The 21,976-nt window shown below is 36.8% G+C and overlaps 1 protein-coding gene across 4 annotated transcripts in view; it reads left to right on the top strand.

Annotated features, from left to right (window-relative positions):
* Nos (Nitric oxide synthase) overlaps positions 1 to 21,976 on the top strand; it is a 41,132-nt gene that overhangs the window by 13,649 nt on the left and 5,507 nt on the right. For 2 of the 4 annotated variants that reach the window (XM_064685897.1, XM_064685895.1), the window contains 10 exons: positions 750 to 841; positions 2,392 to 2,533; positions 4,071 to 4,210; positions 4,371 to 4,545; positions 7,435 to 7,616; positions 9,788 to 9,997; positions 12,744 to 12,888; positions 13,905 to 14,009; positions 14,124 to 14,191; positions 21,537 to 21,876. In XM_064685897.1, the coding sequence (XP_064541967.1) occupies positions 750 to 841; positions 2,392 to 2,533; positions 4,071 to 4,210; positions 4,371 to 4,545; positions 7,435 to 7,616; positions 9,788 to 9,997; positions 12,744 to 12,888; positions 13,905 to 14,009; positions 14,124 to 14,191; positions 21,537 to 21,876 (1,599 nt within the window). The other 2 variants (XM_064685894.1, XM_064685896.1) reach the window with 2 other exon arrangements.

The following is a 21,976-nucleotide window of genomic DNA, read 5'->3' as shown; positions in this document are numbered from 1 at the left end:
TTTAAGTATTTACCAAGTTAGAATCAGAGCGTTGCCACCTCGTAATGTTAAATGTTGATTACATGATTTCATTTTCTTACAAGCTGATTTACCAAGCGGGCAATCTACCTTGCAAGTATTTAACAGCAAGAGTGCCTTGGTATATACCAATATATTGGCACAACCTTGCAATTTTATCAAACAAAAAGTCTGTTTCATTTTATAATTGATTGATTTAAGTATTTACCAACAAGTTAGAATCAGAGCGTTGCCACCTTGTGTCAAATTTTATATACTTTATATACAATTACTGATTAATTATTAATTTTAACCGGAACTTATAATTTGACACTGTGTCGACTGTAAAACATGTAACAATCAGATAGAACTATTTTGTTGTTACCATTCATTGCAATACTTTAAGTTAAAATAAACTAAAAGTGTTACCTTACCTCTCACTGATCGACTTGGCGTTGCCACACTTATACACCCACACACAATACAGGGCCTCTGTTAGTCTTGTATACTCCCGACTCCTTTTTTCTGATTTCTGTTATTGTCTTGTCTTCTTGTTGCATAAGCGCTATGAATATTTTAGTTAATTTTAACTTTTGAACGTGGGCGTTGCACAGTTGAAGCTGCAGCTCTGATTGCAGTTGGTCCTGCTGAGGATTGTAAAATTATGAGCTGAGATGCGACTTAGCTAAAGCTTAAATTTGTTAAAGATATTTTGGATTTATATTGCTAACATTCTCACATTCTTCTTGTAGGTTTTTGACTGTCGTTATGTGACCACAACGAGCGGAATGTTTGAGGCTATTTGCAATCACATCAAATATGCGACCAATAAAGGCAATCTCAGGTAAGTTAGCAAATCCTATCGAATCAATTAATACTTAACCAACGCTCAAATACAATTCAACAAATATTTAAAAGACAATATAGGTAAAGAAAAATGTTTTTTTTTCATTTGACATTGTTGTCGGTGATGATATAAGAAATATTTGCATTCTGATTGGGCATTTAGTTTTTAGATTTCTTATTCTAATGAATTAAATACTTAGGTTGACTCGCGTTTTGTCGACCATTAAAAAAGGAATAAATAAATCAATGAATAATAAATAAATGCAAAGAAATTATGCGTTTATTATTATTCATTTGTTGTATCAAGCAACTATTCAGGTTTACTTACCTTTAGCAAACATTATGTAAGAAAATTATGTGTTTCAAAATCTCATTTCTTCTCTTTTCTTGTCAGTATAACAAACTCTATTACCTGTTCGCATTTCAGTTAAGTTTTGTATTTATTTTTGTTAAGAACTTGTGTGTGAATTACTTATCCTTTTGTAATAATAGTTTTTGGCGAGCAGGCATTTTGGTTGTCAGTTATGTTCAATGATGAATTTATTTTTGATCAAGCGTATAATATTTCAAGCCTTCATTAGTATATAAATAGACAAAACTGAAAAGCTTCTTTAGAATAAGTTTTGTGAATAACAAGAATAATGTTGCCAGATTTATATGACAAATTGATCTAGAGGCCCAACCATTAACAAAAAGCCCAACAACGTGCAAATCTGATGAGATTTGTGCGAGTTATGGGGGTGGGAAATTTTGACCTATGTCTATATAGGATATTTTAGGGTAGTATTTTAACATGAATTTGGCACATAAGCCCGAATATTCGCAGAATTCATTTCCAAATGAAAGAAGTCATTAGTGATAAAAACAAATTAAAAAACCAATTAAATTACCTGAAAATTGTAAAACTATAATTTTAATCACATTATTTTCAGTTATTTAAAATGAATTGCATTAATTACACCTCTCTGTTTTTGTCTATGGGTGTTGCCAATAATTAACATACACGGCGTTTTATGGCCAGCTTATACTAATTAGACCTCGGAAAATTTGTGATTGTATTGGGAGCAACAACAATTTTCGGCCGCACATAATTTTGCATGTCTTTGAATATGCTGTTTATGCCAATTGGAAAATTGCGAATATGCATATTTCCAATTTTCATTGATACGAACTAATCCACTTAAAATCGTTTTATTAGCTTTTCTGGCCATGAGTTGACTGTTTGGCCGTAACGAAACTGGCAAATATTTTGCCCACTGCTAATTGGCATTGAGTTGAGCGCTGTGAAGAGGGGCTTGGTAAATATTTGGTAATATTCGGTAGACCGAGCTAAGTTCCCCGACCTGACTATCAATTGCACTTTTAACTTTGTTAACATTGGAAGCCGCTTATCTAGCCAAAGTTGTTAAAACTCTGTGACCAGAAAGTTGCCTAAACCGAAACCCGTCTAAAATTGAGCACATAAATTGTTTGACTTTGAGTTCGCATTTATTGTTTAACTTCGGTAATTCAATATAAATTTTGTGTTTGTATTTTGCACGCTTCCAGATCCGCCATCACAATATTTCCACAGCGCACCGATGCCCGACACGATTATCGCATATGGAACAATCAGCTTATTTCATATGCGGGCTATAAAAAGCCAGATGGCAAGATAATTGGAGATCCCATGAATATGGAGTTTACGGAGGTAATTAATTGATATTTTAGCTGTAGGTTCTCATAATTCCCCGCGCAGATCGAGTTTGTTTCCGATATTCGATAACTTGCCCCGTTTCCAAGTAATCGATAAAAATCTTTATCGAAATCCTGTTTTTTGAGCAATTTCGGCAAATAATATGAGCTAGAGTCAACAAACTTGACATGTAGCTTCTAGAATAGTATATATATATCAAGTATCTTTCATTTTATACCTATCGCCTGTTGGAAGAAGAGGGTTCAGGGTATCCCCTAGTCGGGAGCTCCCGACTAGAACCTCTTACTTGCTTTTATTTCACTCAGTTGATGTTGAATACTATTAAGGAAAAACAATGCTGCATTCCATTAAATCGGTTCATAGAAGATTTTGAAGGAATTAAAGACCCCATAGGGCATTAAATACAAAAACGACTTAGGAATTTTTAAAGGAAACTTTAGGTGCTACAATTTTTGTTAGCCGCTTAGACAATTAAGCTTTAGTTACCAGAGGATTTAACTATCCCAATGTAATAATAGACAATTCTCATATTTGCTCAATAAATGCTTGAAATACAGAAAGCTTCCATCAAAAAAGATTATAGAAATGATTTTGTAGTCCCACATAAATATGCAAAAAAAATATGCAAAACATATTTAAGATATTTCATGGATTTAATCTTTTTCTTGGCCTATTTATCAAATAAAATATCTATAAAATAAAAAAAATTTTCTAAAGAAATTTCTACGTGAAATGTAATAAATATTAAACTACCAAAATACTTTAGACCAAATTAGTAGTTAGACCAAATTTAAATTATTTTAGGATAATGATATTTTTGTCTTAATGGCAGCTTTAACTAACTTGAAATGCTTCAAAGTTTACCTGAAGCTTGATTAAAATGCAATCAACTTCACCTTCATTATCTACAAATTAATGATATATAAATGGAGCAAAGAGTTGTGGATAAACGTTTAAAATTACCGACAAATTGAGCCACTTCTGAGTGGTTAAACAGCTGCCCTTGGAAATCGAAGTGATTTCCACAGTCGTTTTCGTTATTGGAGAACTGGCATTTATTTATTGCCTATAATCTACCTATCAATTGATATATGTATGTTGCAGCAATTGCTTGCTGGCCTTTAAGCGAGGCACACATGTAGTTGTTAAACCAACAAGTCGAACAATCCCTGAATCCACAATAACGCAACAAATTACAGGAATAAATATGTGGGGGGCGGCGGCAGGACAGAAGTTGTATAAACTTCATGTAATAAATCGTATTTTAAATACGCAAAAAACAAACCGAACAAACAACAAAGCTGTCAATAAATACACACACACACACACACGCGTAGAGAAACATATGTTGCCAGTATAGGAAGGATGTGCCGAGTCCTGTGCTCTGATGTATTTGCATGCAAAACCGCCCGAAAGTATGCCATATATTTGTACACATGTCACTTTTTATGTTCGTCTCGTGTTGATATTCGATTTTGATGCTGGTTTTTTGTTTTTGTTTTTTTTGCTTTCGCTGACTTTTCCTTTATAGGTCTGCTCTAAACTGGGCTGGAAGGGCAAAGGCACGGAATGGGACATATTGCCGTTGGTGGTGTCGGCCAATGGTCACGATCCGGACTACTTTGATTACCCGCTGGAGCTGATACTAGAAGTGCCGCTGAGTCATCCCAAGTGAGTGTGCGTGTGTGTGTGTGTGTTTGTCTATTTCAGGAGCCATGCAAACAATGCAGCTTTCTGGCCAGTTATGACACAGTGTATTTAACGGATTTGCATCGCCACGGCAAATACAAATTTTAACCCATCTGTCTTGCTTTACCTCCCTCCCCCCCAGATTCGAATGGTTTACGGACTTGGGCCTGCGCTGGTATGCTTTGCCCGCCGTATCCGGCATGCTGTTCGATGTGGGCGGCATACAGTTTACGGCGACCACATTTAGCGGTTGGTACATGTCCACGGAGATTGGCTGCCGGAATTTATGCGACACAAATCGTCGCAATATGCTCGAGGTAAGTACCGCAGCCGGCATTAAAGCGTTCAAGTTTTTCAATAAGAGGCGTGGCCACACCACCAGCTCGCATATATTGTAATTGCTTTATTGATAGAGCGCGGATTGTCCTTGCCGCATGTCCTTGCTGCCTTTGTCGCAAGCGCGTGCCGCGTTCCGGCATTTATTTCATTACATGCCGCATAATGGGCGCGTTTCCATAAGAATACTTTCCTGTTCAATACCCCGTAACCATTAATAATGTTTAAACAAAAAGGTATATAATATATGCTGCTGTGCAATTGTATGTAAAAAGGCAAAACGAGGCAACTGCGGCTCCATAAAGCATATGCTGCACAGTGGTCAGTGCGTTTGTCTTGGTTTAATTCAGAGAATACAGCAGCTATCACATAGTTGTCGAATTTTATATACAGGGCAAAAATGAAAGAAATTCAAACACATTTTTAAAAGTTTAAGTTTAAGTAGAAGAAACATAAATATTGAGTTTTTATAGAATTTTTGAAAATTATAACCATAATAATAGTTTTCAGGTAAACCCAAATACAAATCCTTACAACAATTATAATTAAGCAAGAGAACAAAAAAGGTTCGAAAAGAAGATATATGTATAAATATAAATAACATACACATATATATTTTTTTTATTTTTTTTTGCTCCAGAATCGATCATTGCCTTCTGATCTCTACCAAGCGAATATATAATGATATATTTTTAAAGGTATAATTCCTTAATCTATATAATTAAACCAATTTTAAATACTTTTAACCTGGTTACTGAGTATTGCCTAGTCGAACACACTTGAGAATAGCATTCTTTTCCTTTTATACCCTTTTATAAAGTATTACAATTCTGTCGCGAAAGGTATATAAAGTATATATATTTGATCAGTCTAAACAGCCGAGTCGATATAGCCATGTCCGTCATGCTGTCTCTAGTGTCTCAGTTTTAATCTTCACAAAACTTAACATAGGTCAAGCTGTATGGCACAGAAGTAGCAATCGACCCGATGGCTTTAGAATATTCTATAGCTGATATAGGTATGATCGGTCAAAAATTAATTTATATATAAAAGTCTACATGCTAGGCTCTAACATACCTCTTACATATTAGCAAAATCTTTGCATTGAATTACTATATATAATAGCTTAATATAAATAGCTCTATTGTGATTATTTATATTTTGTTGTTGTTCAATATATCAATGCCAAACTTAGCAATTGATGAGCTTCACAAAACCGTCTACTAGGGTATTTAAAAGTCTTTATGCCAAAAAATAGCGTTTCTTGCTTGTTTTTTATCGCGTTTACTTTGCCGGCATAAAGCGTTTTTCTGGTAAATATTTCAGTGAATGTGTGTTTTATGTGTTAAGCTGGTTGTCATGGCAGTCGAGCGCCAAGAAGTGCCTTTGTGGGCCCCGGAAGACCGTTTAAATGGCGCTCAGGCGCATTTAAAGCAACCCGGATTCATGAGCCTTCAATTTGCATACGGGTACGGGTACTTGTTTATGCATTCGTATAAACACCATAAAATCTGAACTAATTGCTGGCAGAGGACACACTCCTTCCTCGCTGCTATTTTAGTTATTTGAACTGCATCGAATTTTGATGAATTTGCACTTTCAATTTGCCGGCATAATTAGTTTGCAACATGAACTTGCCATTAGCATGATTCAATTTGAGGACAGCATAGTGTGCAACATCATATGAGTATATAAATAGTTAAAGAGTTGTAAATGCACATTGGAATATATTCAATTTTAAATGTTTTTCATTTATTTATTAAAATATATGAAGTTACTTTTTTTGGATACTCAGACTATCCAAAATACGAAAGTACATATACATAATTAAATTTAAATTTCATATTTAATATTGCTTAATATCAAATCAATATCATGTAGTCACAATTATTTGTTAAAAGTATATTTATTAAAATATATTGTTGAGGAATTAAAAATCGTATCCCATTTATTTTTATTATAATTTTGCATGTTGTGGCTCCACGTCTTATGGTTAACCCGCTCAGGCTGTTATTTTTTCCTTAAAAAAAGACAATTTGTATCATTTATATTTCATTTATTATTATTTAAATATTATAACTTAATTTAAAAATTAAATACCTTTCAATTCAAATAATTTCATCCCTTTTTTATTAATACTTTCTATAATTTTAGTAAATAAAACTTTGTTTTACATAATTCATAATTTCTTTATTATATTAACAATAAAGGAATAATTTAAATATATATATGGACATTTTAAAGTCCTTTTGAAAACTAAGCAATTCCATTTTAAATTGCGCTCAAGTTGGATTTTTTTATAGGCTGTTATCTCAAACCATTTTGTTCTAAAGGATAACATCTTACGTTTATAGTTCGAACAAGCTATCAAATTTATTTAAAACTGAGTTTAAGAAAGATAGTTTTCGACCTAGGGATATGCTATTAGCTTACCTAACAAATCGTTTGTCATGTGCATTTTAAAACATTCCCTTTGGCAGATAAATTTGCAATTTAAAAACGTTTTCATTTAACGGAAATGTTCTAAAATGATAGCCACTGTAGGTAACAGATGCATGTTTTATGGCCAGCAGCAAAATCGATTATTTGATGTCAGGCCGATGTCCAGTGACCGCAATGGGCCTATAAAACAAACGTTGACGGCAACTTGTTGCCGCTGGGCGTGACGTGAGGCGTGGTAATTATCAATTTTTGGCCACAAAAACCCATAAACTATAATCGAAAATTAACAACATCGCAGCTGTTAGAGAGCGAGCGAGAAGGAGAGTTGAAAAACAATATACAGAAGTAGTGCATAAGTTTGTTTGCATTCAATCAGGCTTAAATTGAATGCTGAATAATTGTGAGTACGTTTTTCATATGCTTTACAGACTGTGGCGCTGAAAATGAATTTGGATACGCGAACGCCGACATCGCTGTGGAAGGACAAGGCCGTTGTGGAAATGAATATTGCCGTGCTGCATTCGTATCAGAGCCGCAATGTGACCATTGTGGATCATCACACGGCCAGCGAGAGCTTTATGAAGCACTTCGAGAACGAGTCCAAGCTACGGTGAGCATAAATACGTCAACTGATCGCATGATATGTGCGCGACACGGGGCGTATGCGCAATATCGCAGTGTTTACGCCCGGCGAGCGTCCCTTATGGCATATCCGTGCCGCAAGTTTATGGCTTAACGTGTTTTATTTGACTTCCTTTTTGAGTCTGTGTGTGTGTGTGTGTGTGGGAGGGGGCAACTCTTTTCAGGTGCAAATTAAATTTATTGTTTTCAATTTGCTGTCGCCAGCGTTTTATGTAAAGTGCACACGAGACACATAAAGCCGCACAATATGTCAGAAAGTTTGCACGCTGCGGGCTATGCAAGTATGCAAGGGAAGTTGGCAAATAAGTTTGGCTCGATGAAAGCTATTTTATCATTTTTCACATTTTATTTGCACAACTGTTTCCGAAGTTGTTGGTTTTTATCGCATTTATTGGCCAATAAATAAGCCAACACTTTTTGAGAGGATATGTGTTGAGCCACTTTAATTATGGATTTTTTGTTACAGTTGATTTCATTTTAAAAGTTTGCAATAAAATTCATAATTTTTGCTGGCCCTTTGGGAATTTAACACATTTTTAATTGAGTACAAATAGGCTGTATATTTTATTTGATTATCTGATTGTTACATTGAATGTGTACTATATACTTATTAATGTCATTGATTTATTAACTATACTTGTATAAATTTATGACCAAGCACTTAACACCTAGAATTTGCTTTTATCAGAGGTTTTCCTTTGTTAATTTGTCGTTTATATTTTATAAAATATTTGTTTAAAGTTTACACTATGCAACAGCATGTGATTGCTTTTGATGAAATTTATATATTTTTTTTTATAGACTTGGGGCCCCTGTCAAATACTTTATGTAGGCAAGCTTTTATACCCTTGAAGTCGGTATTATAATTTAGTCATGAAATGTGTAAAGTATAGAAGAAGATACCGCCAACCCATAAAGATCTAGATCAGATAGATTTTAGAGCTCTATGTGTCAATCGACGCACATAAAAACATATTTTGATAACAAAAAAAACTGGCAAATTTTTGTAAAGGTTGAAAGTCCGTAATTAAATTTTCCTAAGTTATTGAAATGTTTATAACGGTCAATTGTCTCTACAACTATTGGCTAGCCATATGTGTAAAGTTTTTTGAAATCGGCTGAGATTTTCGAAAGTTGTGTCGAAAATAGTTTTATAGTTTTCATCAACGCGCTTACAAAAAATTCAATTTTGTTAAATAGTTTTAATTTAAATACACCGCCCGGAGAGTACACTTTGCATAATCTTAAACCAGGTGTGGATATTTTCTAAATCCCATATGCGATAAGCTTTAGCTGATCTAAATGCTGAACAAATGAGCAATAGATACGTTCACATTAGTTCCACTCGTTTTCCACCTCTGTGAGTGGAATTTGATATAACTTCTATCCCAGCCTTGTGGCTGCTCTGGGATTTTGCATAGTTGGAGACATCTTTGAACTCTTTAAGTACTTATACAGATCATTCTGATCCGTTAATTAAAATCCTTCGCTTGAAAATTACACTCTGTACATTTTTCTTTTAAGTCCCCATCCCAGGCTATGCAAGACTCCACCTGTTCTTCAGCCATTTTAATTGGCTACAGGTTATACAAATTAAATGATTTGATGTTTGAATTCCCAGTCTACATTTCTATATAAGCTGTTGCAAGTGGGAAAACAACAATTCAACGCCAAGTCTAAGGGATGCTGCGATTAAGTGACGATTATTTTGTGCCAAGTAATTTAAGCAAAGTTTGTGTTTGTTTACACTACCAAATCCTGTTCATTTAAAAGCTAAATATATTTAGCTGTAGCTACAAAACAGTTAAGCTGATACTGAAAATACGCTTCGGCTTAAGCCATTTGCTGTCTAAAAATACGTGGCCATATTTCAATTACTGCCAATTTGCATTTTCGAATGCCGCACAAACCGTTGCCATGAGATAAACGTTGGCTATCTCCAGCTCGCTTGTTGGCTTCAATTAAGCAGAGCGGTTGCCAGGCTGGTGTCTAGGGGGGGGACAGCTATTAGCCAGAGCTGGTGCTCTGTGGCGTTATGTCAATTACAGCCAATAAGCAAAAACAAAGCAGCGTCCATAACAATTACATGATGTTCATCCTTTCTCTCGCTATTCTCTCTATTTTCTCTATTACTCTCAGGAATGGCTGCCCGGCGGATTGGATATGGATTGTGCCGCCTCTATCTGGTTCCATAACGCCCGTTTTTCATCAGGAGATGGCGCTGTACTATTTGAAGCCGTCGTTCGAGTATCAGGATCCCGCCTGGCGCACGCACCTCTGGAAAAAGGGACGCGGCGACAGCAAGGGCAAAAAGCCGAGACGTAAATTCAATTTTAAACAAATCGCTCGGTAAGTACGAGCACGATTACGGCTACTCAATGGCACGTTGACGTAACTGTTGCCATTACCTTAACCGTTAAGCATAGCGACCTTTGCCTGATGACATCTTTGCTCTTTGTGTGCATGCTCATCATGCCATGTAATTGTGTGTGTGCGAGTGTGTGTGTGTGCGTGTGTGTGTGTGTGTGTGTGTGGCGTGTCACACGACACAGCATCAGCAGGGATTAGCTCTTAAGTAGATTACATGGATTCTGGTTTATTGCTACCGGTTGCCAGTCTTCATTCTCCCGCCACATTCTGCAGCTTACCCATCGTCAACTCGCCTGGAAAATTTGATGCATTGCATCATGTATGTCACTCGACATTGTATGTTTTAGCTGCTTGCGAGCTTTAGTTGCATAGCTCATTAGAGTTTATGAACGGGTTGAGTTAATGCTAAGCAATAAGCCAATGACTGTCAGTTGTTGGAACAATAGAAATAGATTTATCCCGTGCATAAGCATTGCACAATGTTCCTCTGTGAAGCCAACGTAGGACATGTAAAGCCTTTTATTTAAGCTCTGTAGTTAACTAATTTAAATAATAATAATTGTTATATTTTGTAAAGTCCGCAGTCTGTTCTTATTTTCTTTATAACTTTATTTTACCTTAACTCCAAAATTCCACTCAATTCAATTTCTTTTGGTCAATAAAGTAAATTTATTAATCACTGACTGACGCCCAACGTAGGACATGCAAAGCCATTTATTAAAATTCAACAATCAATCATTAATTAATATAATACTAATAATAGTTTTAAAAAATAATAACTGTAACTGTGCTTAAATGTATAATTTATTGGCGCCTTAACTTGGCAATCGAGCATTAATTAAAATATTAATAATAAAAATAATAATGCTATTTCAAAATAATATTTCTATTCTTCCTGAACATATAAGTAATTATGCTTAAATTCATTATTCATTGGCGCCTAAATTTTAATGTTAGGCTCTTGGCCAAGGTAGAATTAGTCGTGTTAAAAATACTGGGAACAGTCTTAAAATCGAATTCTATTACGTTGTAACTGTTGCCGATTCCCGAATTTCTATATCACAAGCCAAGTTAACAAATATTCCAATAGGTATATGTATTTGTTTTCCATTCGTTTGACTTACGCAATCGCTTATTATCTTATTAATGAACTTTTTAAAATAACGCTAGTTGGGATAGTTCTCATGTGTCGAAATTCTTTAAAGTGCCGAAAAACTGGGCGCCCAACGTTGCACACGAGGCGTCAAGTTCCCGTTATTGCGTGCTAATTAGTGAGTTAACAGGCCTTTAATTTGGACTTAACTGCACGCTCATTACATAAACAATTGTTAAACATTGCTTTACTACTTGAGCCAATTAAACAATAACAAGAAATAATTTCATTAATTAACAAATAAACAAACCAACGAAAAGCTACAGATTGTTGCTTAATCAATTGTAAAAAAAAATAAACATAATAATTATTTAATGATTGCACTTAAAATTGTTACAGATAATTGAACTTGTTGGCGAACTTGTTCATTTGCGCATTTTCATAAGTTAATTTATTTAAATTTATTGCAATTGGGCTCGTCGCAATTGGGCTGGCTGCCAAAATGGCAAAATGTAATTCATTAAAAAGTTGTCAATTAACATGTTTAAATCGTTTGCGAACACACTCACACACACTCACACACACACATACACACATACACTTTACATTTAAAACGAGCTTGTGAAAACTTTTTATCAATGCTTAAATGAATCGCAACGCATACACACGCTTATATGTGTATATATGTGTGTAATATATGTGTATATGTGTATGTGTGTGTGTAGGGCCATAATTAAGTTTAATTGTTTCAGCACGCGCTGCCTGCCTCGGCTGCCTCGGCTGCTGATGAAATGGAATTAAATCTGTGCTGACATCGACAACTTTATGAAAATCAAATTATGCTGCGCACAAAAGTATGCAGCGAAATGTGAGCCCGACCGCCATATTGAATTACAGTTAAACTGCCTATAAGCATCCGCACACACAGTGTACATAAGCACGAGTAGTTCAGCATACGTCACGAACAGCAGCTGAACAACAACAATGACCCTTGGGGGCGTGTTATGGCCGTGTAGAGGGGGGAGGGGGGGGGGGGGGTGGTGAGTTAGTTGAAGACGCTGTAAACTGCTGCTAGCTGGAAGCTGGCGTGCCTTCATCCTGTTTGCTACACATTTTTAGACGCTGCATTAAAATTTCATGTTTGTTTGCGCTTTAAGCCAAGAACAGCAGCAATTCGCAGAAGCTGCCACGATTTGAACAGGGCTAACGCCTGCTGCTGCTGCTGTGCAATAAAAGTGTTGCAGCCATTTGATTATTGACAGGGCTACAAGTGTGTGCATGTGTGTGTGTGTGTGTGTGTGTGTGTGACCCGAACGTCTTTTAAGCAATTTATGCCATACTTATAGACTATTTTCCAATTATATGGCATGTCAATCAAGCAGTCCTTATGCTCCGCATGCGTGTGTGTGTGTGTGTGCGTGTGTGTCTTTGTACCGTTATAAAGCTTTATGATGTATAATAATGTATGTGCTGCTGACTATGCATAAAATGCCTGGCAAGACTCCTAACTAGCTGCATGAATATGCATAGCTAGTTAGCCACATATGTATGTTACATATATATATTCCATATAGATACTCTCATTTATATATAAGTCACACTTTTACTTGTGTCCTCTTGTCTTCTTTGCAGTGCTGTGAAATTTACATCGAAATTATTTGGACGCGCTCTGTCGAAACGCATCAAAGCAACGGTTCTATATGCCACCGAGACGGGCAAATCGGAGCAATATGCCAAGCAATTGTGCGAACTACTGGGACATGCCTTCAATGCACAGGTGAGTTTTAAGGCCAATTTCTGCTATGAAGCACAGGCAAGCCAGAACAATATTTCGTGAATGAAACTCCACGCTTCGATTTAAAAGCTCAATTCTTTAAAGAATTTCTGCAAGTTGATATTGCCGGAAAATAAGCAACAGTTAATATACATTTCATATTTCCTGCAAGTTAAACAGGCAAAAACGAAGCTATAAATTCAATGTTCTTGTAAAAACGGAACTATACGTTATTGGAGCGCGATTTGATATGAGTTTGCAACCATGTGACGAGAAAAGTAAAGCTCGTAAATGCCTTGTTTGTTTTAGATACCTTCAAAACGAACTAATATTCAATTACAGTTCTATATGATATAGTTGTCCGATATTTACAAGACTTTTTAATGTAGGCAAGCGGCATGGCAAATCTGGCATGCGCTTAATTTTATCAAGGATATCTTGAAAGACAGCAAGAATATATATAGATCGTTCGTTAAATTTAAATTGTTTAAATTTGAAGCAAATTAACGAAAGCGAGGCACATGCAAATATTAAGCATCTATCATTTTAAACAAAAGCAGCCTTAATTTGACATTAAAAAAGTCGCTGCTGGACTATCCGAAAATAAACTGCAACCTGCGACCTATCGTAAATGCCACATTATACAAATTAGCATAAGCCCAAAATGTGCCTGGAAATTTGGCAGCTTAGTGTCCACCAGAGGCTCCTCTCGTGTTGTCTCTGTGTGTGTGTAAGCGCGTGTCTGTGTGAGTGTGTCTATGTGTGTGTGCGGAAGCGGATGCTGTGCACAAAAAGCAGCTGTCTATCTCCTCGAAAACTAGATAGGCTGCTGGCACCTGTGACAAACTACACACACACACACACACACACACACACACACACATAGACAGCGAGCGAACTCATTTAGGCTGTTTGCGTGTTTTAACCAGGTCAAGTTACTAATGAGCAGAAAAGTGTTGGTTTAAGCATGTTGCCCGGTCTGATTGCGATTAGTATACTAAATTTGTTTATTCATTTAGATATATTGCATGTCCGATTACGATATATCCTCCATTGAGCACGAGGCGTTGCTAATTGTTGTGGCCTCCACCTTTGGCAACGGAGATCCGCCGGAAAATGGCGAGGTAAGCTAACCACCGCAACTGTTGTTGTCCATTGATTATCAGCCCACTTAATTAATGTATCAGACGTTGAAGTTTCCCTACTAATGACATCGAATGCGAACTTTGTGCTTACAGCTGTTCTCACAGGAATTGTATGCCATGCGTGTGCAGGAGTCGGGCGAGCACAGCCTGCAGGATTCCAGGTGAGTGTTGAGTCAATAAATTCAGCAGGCCTTTAAATTTGACCTCGTCCTTTGTTGGCCACATTTCACTTTTTTTTTGCTAACAGCGGCTCTGCATAAATTTCATATAAATCAATTTGGCTGCCTGTCCGCTCAATATTGGCAACAGAATGTGGTTTTTTAAGGGCGGGGAGGGGGGGGGGGAAGGGGCTCGTTGGGAGAGAGTTTTGCAAAGGTCGCAACTAAATTGCTTTTTAAGCAAGAATCGCATAATTTGTAAGCGATTTACCTTTTATTATCTGGCCAACAATTTGCAATTTAAAAGTGCGTCTTGTCAATTTTTTATTTACATATTTTTTTTGTTATATTTTTATCTTTAATTGCAACTCAAATATTTGTGCAAAGCAAAGTATTACATATTTTAAGTTTTTTTTTAATTTCATTTACTTATAAGTATTAGGAAGGAAGGAAATTTACAAATTCGACAAAATTTAAGGTTAGCTTTAATAAATGTTGAACAAAATATTTCAGCGTTTCACAAAGCATCAACCATTTGCCAGGTGTGCATGAATTAAAGAGAATAGACTAATTAAATTTTTGCAATCAAAAATAATAATTCCCTTGTAAAGGGTTTTTCACAAAGCTTTAATCATTTGCCATGTGGGCATGAAATAAAAAGAATAGACTAATTAAATTCTTTCCTTCACAAGGGTATTATAGTTTTATGATGAAATGTGCAATACATGGAAGGAGACATCTCCGACCCCATAAAGTATATATATTCTAGATCAACATCAAAAGTCGAATTGATATAGCCATGTCCGTCTGTCTGTTTCTCTCTCTCTCTCTCTCTCCCAGTTTTAAAGCTTTAGTCCTGAAACTTTGCAAAGGTACATCTATTTGTTGCAGAGAGTACATATGTCGGAATAGGCTGCATCGGACAACTATACTTTGTAGTCTATGAAGTTATTCAAACTCGGCATTTATAAGTTTCTCTATGATATAGGTAGCTTCTTATATGGCAGCATATTCTGTTCTCCAAGATAATTATTTTCATCATAATCAGCATTTACGAGCTTCACTATTCACGCATATCTGCAAAAGGGAAAGGGCATTAAATCTTCGATGTGTCGAAGCTAGACCTACTTGCTCGTTTCGCTTAAATTTAAATTCATGTTTACCTTGTTATATCATTTTTTTTTCGTTAATTATTTGCCTTTTTGAAATAGTTTTGAAATTTGTCAAAGGCAATTGGAAATTCAAAATAAAAGTAATTACATTTTTCCGCAGGCCTCGTTAAACTTATTTATTGAATAGGTATTTGGGTCGCAATTTTGCTGACACATATTTTGTTTTTTGTTTTTATTAATTGGCATTGCTGGCTGTTAACGTAATGCTTATTTTATTTTGGTAACCATGCCGTCACATGCTTTAAAGCACACACACACACACGCACACACACACACACACACACAGGCCATGTTTAAGTGTGTGTGTATGCCGCTTGGGAGCGCCGGCAAATCCGCGCATTTTACCCTGCCCAGGCCCCAAACAATAACAATAATTTTGTTATTTCGATATTCTTGAGGAGTGTACTTTTGTGTGTGTGTGTGTAGGTATTATATGACATGAGTTATACTCTATAAAAATGTCTATAGAGCATATTGAATGACAGCAACAAAGGCAAAGCGAGCGATTGTCAATACTTGAGTTCTTCAATTTGTCTGCTTGATCTTGAGATGTTTAGCACTTAATTTCAATAATTAAGCTGTCTTCAATTTCTCGAGCCATCAAACTTGCTTAGTTTTCCAGCATAGCCTATTACTCTACATAATTCCTAGGGTATTTATTAGTTGGCCCGCCTTAATAGCTGTATCGCTTGGGTTTTTTATATGATGTTAAGGGGATTTCCGCTTGACAGCTTTGACAACTTGCTGTACAAACACGCACACACACACACGAACAGTCTGGCACACACACACACGCATACACTCGCATATGTCTAAATTTATACGCAGCAGGAGGAGCTGCTGTTCTTGAAGACGAAATTGAAAATTCATATGAAAAATGCGCAGACTTGTAAAACATATTGGCAGGAACACGCGCACACACACACACACACACACACATGTGTGTATGTATGTGTGCGTGTGTGTGGCGATATATTTGGCAATTCAATAAAACCTGATAAGCAGCAGCAGTTAAAAAAATGTCCTGCGGCTGCTTAGAATGCAATGCTGCGCGTCTTTAAATTTCACCCCGATGTGTATTTTATATTTTATTAGCAAAAGAAATAATAAAATTAATATGGGTATAATTTTTTGTGCGTGTGTTTGTTGTGCCTGTTCAACAATTTGTTTTTTCTATCTCTCTTTGGCTATTTTATTGTGTTAAGCACTTGGCAAAGTCCGCATAAAGCAATTAATATGATTTAAATATGGCTTTTATATGTTGCAATCTTATGCTCTAGATTTGGCCTGCAAGTAAATCAAAGGCGCCGGCGTTAATTAGCTGGCTAACAATTTTTGATTTAATATCCGAGAAGTGCCTATCCATTAGCATCGCAATTAGTTAGATTTCCATATTTTGGCAATTCGATTAACTTTAGCAAGTTGAGCTATCCACTTAGCCGGGCCACGCCTCGGCTCTTATGTTGCCTTTGGGCGCCTACGCTGCGTATGAGCAACAGCTGAACAGATTTCAACGCCTGTGGATGATTTCTGAGTTTCCCAAAATTTCCTCTCGTTTTTTTTTTGGGCGCCTTTCCGGCTCATTGAGCGCTTTGGGCGTTTGTCGCTGCGGAAATTGCTTGGCTGTTAATTGTTTGGCTCAATTGATGTTATGCTTGAAAGTCAAGAATGCGAAAAGTTTTGCAGCAAAGTTTTGTTGCGCTCATGTTGCATGTTACGCCATGTGGCAACATTTTGCGTGGCATTAAAAAACTTTACAAACTAGTTTGCCAAATAGTTTACAAATAGTTCAAGTGCCGCGCAGCTGCACACAAATTGCAAATTGCATTTGGGGGCAACTTTAATTTAATGCACTTGCCCTGTGGCCGGCGCACTTGCCGAATTAATTGCAGTTAATTCATAACAGGCGAGACGTTAATTTGTGTGTGTGTGCGTGCAAATCGTTAAATACACATTACACGTACTCATCGGCCATGGCTCAAAAGTGCACAATCATCAGTCGGCCCCGTGGCCTTGCCGTGATCCTTGTCACAGTCTCCTGTCACAAGCTCCTGTGTTTGTCAGCTTAAGTGAGTCACTTAATTGCTGTCTATTATGCCATCAACGCCTGTAAGTGTCCTCTCAACTGCCAGCCAGTACAGGTTGCTTATCTATTTGCCTTATGCACGGGTGTGTGTGTGTGTGTGCGTGGGTGTGTGCGTGTGTGTGTGGGTGTGGGTGGCTGTTGCATCCGCATCCTGCAAGCTGCAACTGCCGCTGCAACTGCCGCTGCTTGAGCGCACAAGTGCCACTTACACAGTTAGACATAATCATCATCATCATCATCATCAGCATCAGCATCAACATCATTATTGTTATTGTTATGTTCATCATTGCCGCAAGGGGAACGCACAGATGTTGCCTCATAGTTTTTATGATAATGCTACCTATCAACTCACAATTACTTCACTTTACATAATGAGCCACAGCAAAACACTCGAATAAAATTGTAGAAAAAATATATAAAATTAAAAAAAAAGGGTTTTTATTATTATTAAGAAACAGCGCAGATTACCTCAGTAGATAATTTCAGTAAATGATCACAATAAAATGTTATAATTCAGTCCATTTCTACAAATTGAGAGCATGCTTAATATTTGGACGTATTGCGCTTGCTTAAATTATTAACTAATGAGAACATTTAATTTAACGTTTGAGGAAAATATTATTTGACTGCAAGTCAGAGGAAAAAATGAAATAAATTGCAAGTACAAATGTACAACTTTTTTTTTTAACCTTCTGAGAACTAGTTAGCCCGTTTGTATTCCAAAAATAATTGAATATTAAAAAAAACATAATTTTCATACTCAATACTTTGATATAGTTGATTAGTTTGTGAGGAAAATTAACCGAAAGTTTGTTTAATTATATTTTTTTTTTATTTTTAATTATTTTATATATTTGAAAATTTATTTTTTTGCAAATAATTCCTTACAATATTAGTTGTGTAAGACAGTAAAGCTTTTATTATTTAATAAATAATATCATTCTCTGGAAAAAAATGAAAGGAAATGTAACCGGAAGGGTTAGCTGTTCGAGATTTCTTCTTGTCGCATATTAAATATACTAACTTCTAGACAAATGAACTAAGGTGCATTTAGAAATATTTACTATGCTATGCTGTACATAATTTACTTCATTTTCTATTACAACAAATACTAACAAATCATCCACTTTGGCTTCGCGGCAATCGTATTCTAACAATTTATGCAAAAAATACTCTATTTACTGCAGAATAGAGGGCAAACACATTTAAAACAGTAAAACAAATTATTCTTGCTTATTTCTATTACAATTTTTTTATAAATAAGTTAGAACTCTTTTTTTTACATTTTTTTCTAACACCTGTTGTGCGTACTTAACTTTGTTTAAAAACTCACAAATTGCACCTCGATTAACTTCCGGTGCTAAATTACAATAGTCTACTTAATTGCTTGAGTTTTACAGGGTATAATCAATCCAAATAGTAAACGCTTGAACACTTTTCAACAGCAATTCGAGTGCACAAAATAATTACGAGTACAAGTTGGCCGTGAGTTCCACTTGACTCAAGTGGAGCTCCAAAGGAACGCAACAAAAAGTGTTGCCTGCTTTTGGGCGCCAGGCGAATTTATGATTGCAACTCCGGCAAAAGGAACAGCCAATTTAGAGTACAGCTTGGCAGCTTTTTAATTATGCTACACTCTCTCTCTCTCTCTCTCTCTGTCTCTCTCTTTCCCTCTGCTCCCTCGCTATACTTCTCTGTTCTTCATGCACTTACATTTTCTACTCTCGACGTGTTTTTTGTTGTTGCTGTTGAGATTTTTCCACCTGCCACCAGGCCACCTGGCGCTGCCGTTGTTGTTGTTGTTGCCTTAGCTGTTGCATGACTGTAAATTACGACACTCTTTTCACGCCAAGCTGCACTTTTGGGTTGTCCAATGCACAGCAGCAGCTTCATCCTGTGTGCTTCAGAGATATTCGAGATATAACAAGGATAACACTCCGTTGTTTGTCTGTCTGTCTGTCTGTCTGTGTGTCTTTCTGTGTGTCTGTTGCTGTTGCTCTTGCGATTAAGTTGATAGGCAGCACGCAGCAAGCAGCACGCAGCTTTGCAACTCAACGCTTTGCTACCTTGATGAATTGCACGTGGGCTAAGCGTGATGCTTAGTTGCGGCACAATGGAGCTGGCAGCAAAAATAGCCCGAACAAGTGCAAAAACTGCAATAACAAGTTTGTAAATCCCACTCAAGTCAAGTATTTTATAAGAAAACATTTTAGCAGACTTGGGGAAATCTTGTGGTAAACTTTAAGTCTTTGGTTTTGGAAGAACTCAACTTCTAAGAATTGGAATCCGAGTGGATTATGATTTTTATCTTGTTTGGACAACCCTTCTGTTATCCATAATTCATTTCTCAGGAAAATTTATACTCAAGAGCGATTCCGAGTAAAGGTTGACTTGAGGCATAATGCGATTTGGTTATACTTAAGGATCCTTACAATAATCGCACTTGAATTTTTAAAAATGTTTTTTTTTTATGTTTATTGTATTGGATCAAAAATAGCATACAAAAATACATTACAGCACAGTTTCTCAGGTCCTCAGGCTTGAATGATATAATATATTTATTAAATAGCTTAAATTTGCTATGATACAAAATATGTTTTTTAAGTTAAAACTTATTTTTTGTATATGAAAATATTTTATTAAATCTTTAAATCAGTTGTTGATATTGAAATCAGTATCTAGAAAGTGTTAATTTGAAATTAAGCACCAGCTATTATATCTTGATTAAGCTTTCAAAGCGCTTTCTCAGCCGTTGTAAATAAATCTATTTGAGCTTTAAGACTTAAAAAGATTTAGTTTTAAATGCTAAGCTTTTATGTGCTTTTAAAGTATTTTCTTTGAGCTTTAAGCTTTAAAAAATATTTTTTAGGTAACAGAAATTTTTATTGCAATTTTTTTTGAATAGTTTTGTAAGCAAGAAAATTTGCTTTATCTCAAGAATATTTCTGTTCGTATGTTTTTATAACTAATTTTTATTTAACTGAATTTTTGACTATTAATTTAATTTAATTATTGTCCCAGTTTTCTGCTTTAAAGATTTAACATATATCGTGTATAACAAAAGACTTCAAATAATTCTTTGGTATTGAAATTTATTGAGACATTGCAGGCTCTCTGGCCAATTCAAATGCAGTTCTTTATCTTTGGTCTGGCTTAGGGCCAAGCATCAGTGTGCAACATTCTGTTAACAAGCTCTTACAGCTTGTAAGCTCTTGTTCAGCTGGGGGATGCGCTGGGGGGGCGGGATTGGCTGGCTAGCCAGCACTTGGCAGCTGATTATGTAGCGGCCAACAGGTTTTTACGATGCGCCAAAGCCATAAACTTTTGACCCAAAGCCAAGCTGAGCAGCAGCTCAAATAGTTTTAAACGCATAAACGAAGGCCAGGACCTGGCAGGAGCGAGGCAGAACCGAGGCAGCAGCGAGGACAACGCCAAAGCCAGCTGCAGTTGGCAGCGGGTTGCTCCTGCCGTATATATTTGTCCATTTCTCTGTGCTGTCTTCTTTAAAATAAAAAAAAAAAAACTGCCACTGTTCATTGTTGAATCATCACTCAACGTGTGGACCAAGATGGGGGCATCTTCAGTTAGCTGCAGGCAGGCGCCACATGCTGTGCTGCTGCTGTTGCGTCTGCTGCGTCTGCTGCTCCTGACGAGCTGTTCCTGACGAGCTGCTGACGAGCGGATGATTACGCTTTTTAGCAATTGCTTTGCCAGCTCAGTCTGAAATTCAAGCCCAAGCCGAGCTGCACCCACACATTTCCCCTGCCAGTCGCAGTCCAAGGCGAGAGGCCTCCTCCTTCTTGTGCTCATTTTATTTGGGTTGTTTTTTTTCTTCTTCATCCTACTTTGGCTACATCAAATGACAAGCGTAATAAATGTTGTGCTGTCAGTTATATGAGTGTGTGTGTGTTGCTTTTATTGTTGCCATCTTTTTGCCGTGTCCTTTGCCTTTGTCATTGGATAACAAGAGGCGCACTGCTCACGCCCACGTCCACGTCCACGCCCACGCCCTTTGTTTGTCAAATTTATTGCGAACAAAAAACGAATGCAACATTTCAATTTCTAACTAGCCTGCCGTCTCTTTCAGTAGCAGGGGCGTCAGCTCGTCCAAGTCCTTCATGAAGGCCAACTCACGGCAGGAATTTATGAAGCTGCCGCTGCAACAAGTCAAGAGGATCGACCGCTGGGATTCGCTGCGCGGCTCCACTTCGGACACATTTACGGATGAGACCTTTGGTCCGCTCTCCAATGTGCGATTCGCCGTCTTTGCGCTCGGCTCCTCGGCCTATCCGAACTTCTGCGCCTTTGGCCAGTATGTGGACAACATTCTGGGCGAGCTGGGCGGCGAGCGTCTGCTAAAGGTTGCCTACGGCGATGAGATGTGCGGACAGGAGCAGTCGTTCCGCAAGTGGGCACCCGAGGTGTTCAAGGTGAGTCTATTTAATAAATCAAGAGAGATTCCTTTAAAGATTCCTAAAACATTAGAATTCAATACATATAAAGTTGGTATTATATAAAAATTTTAGACAT

Source organism: Drosophila montana, unplaced genomic scaffold (genome assembly GCF_035044405.1).
Source record: "Drosophila montana isolate Dmon_TW-CO22-7 unplaced genomic scaffold, ASM3504440v1 contig_3123_1, whole genome shotgun sequence".
Classification (NCBI taxonomy): Eukaryota; Metazoa; Arthropoda; class Insecta; order Diptera; family Drosophilidae; genus Drosophila; species Drosophila montana.
The sequence above is the reverse complement of the archived record's forward strand: the minus strand, read 5'-3'. Positions and strand labels throughout refer to the sequence as shown.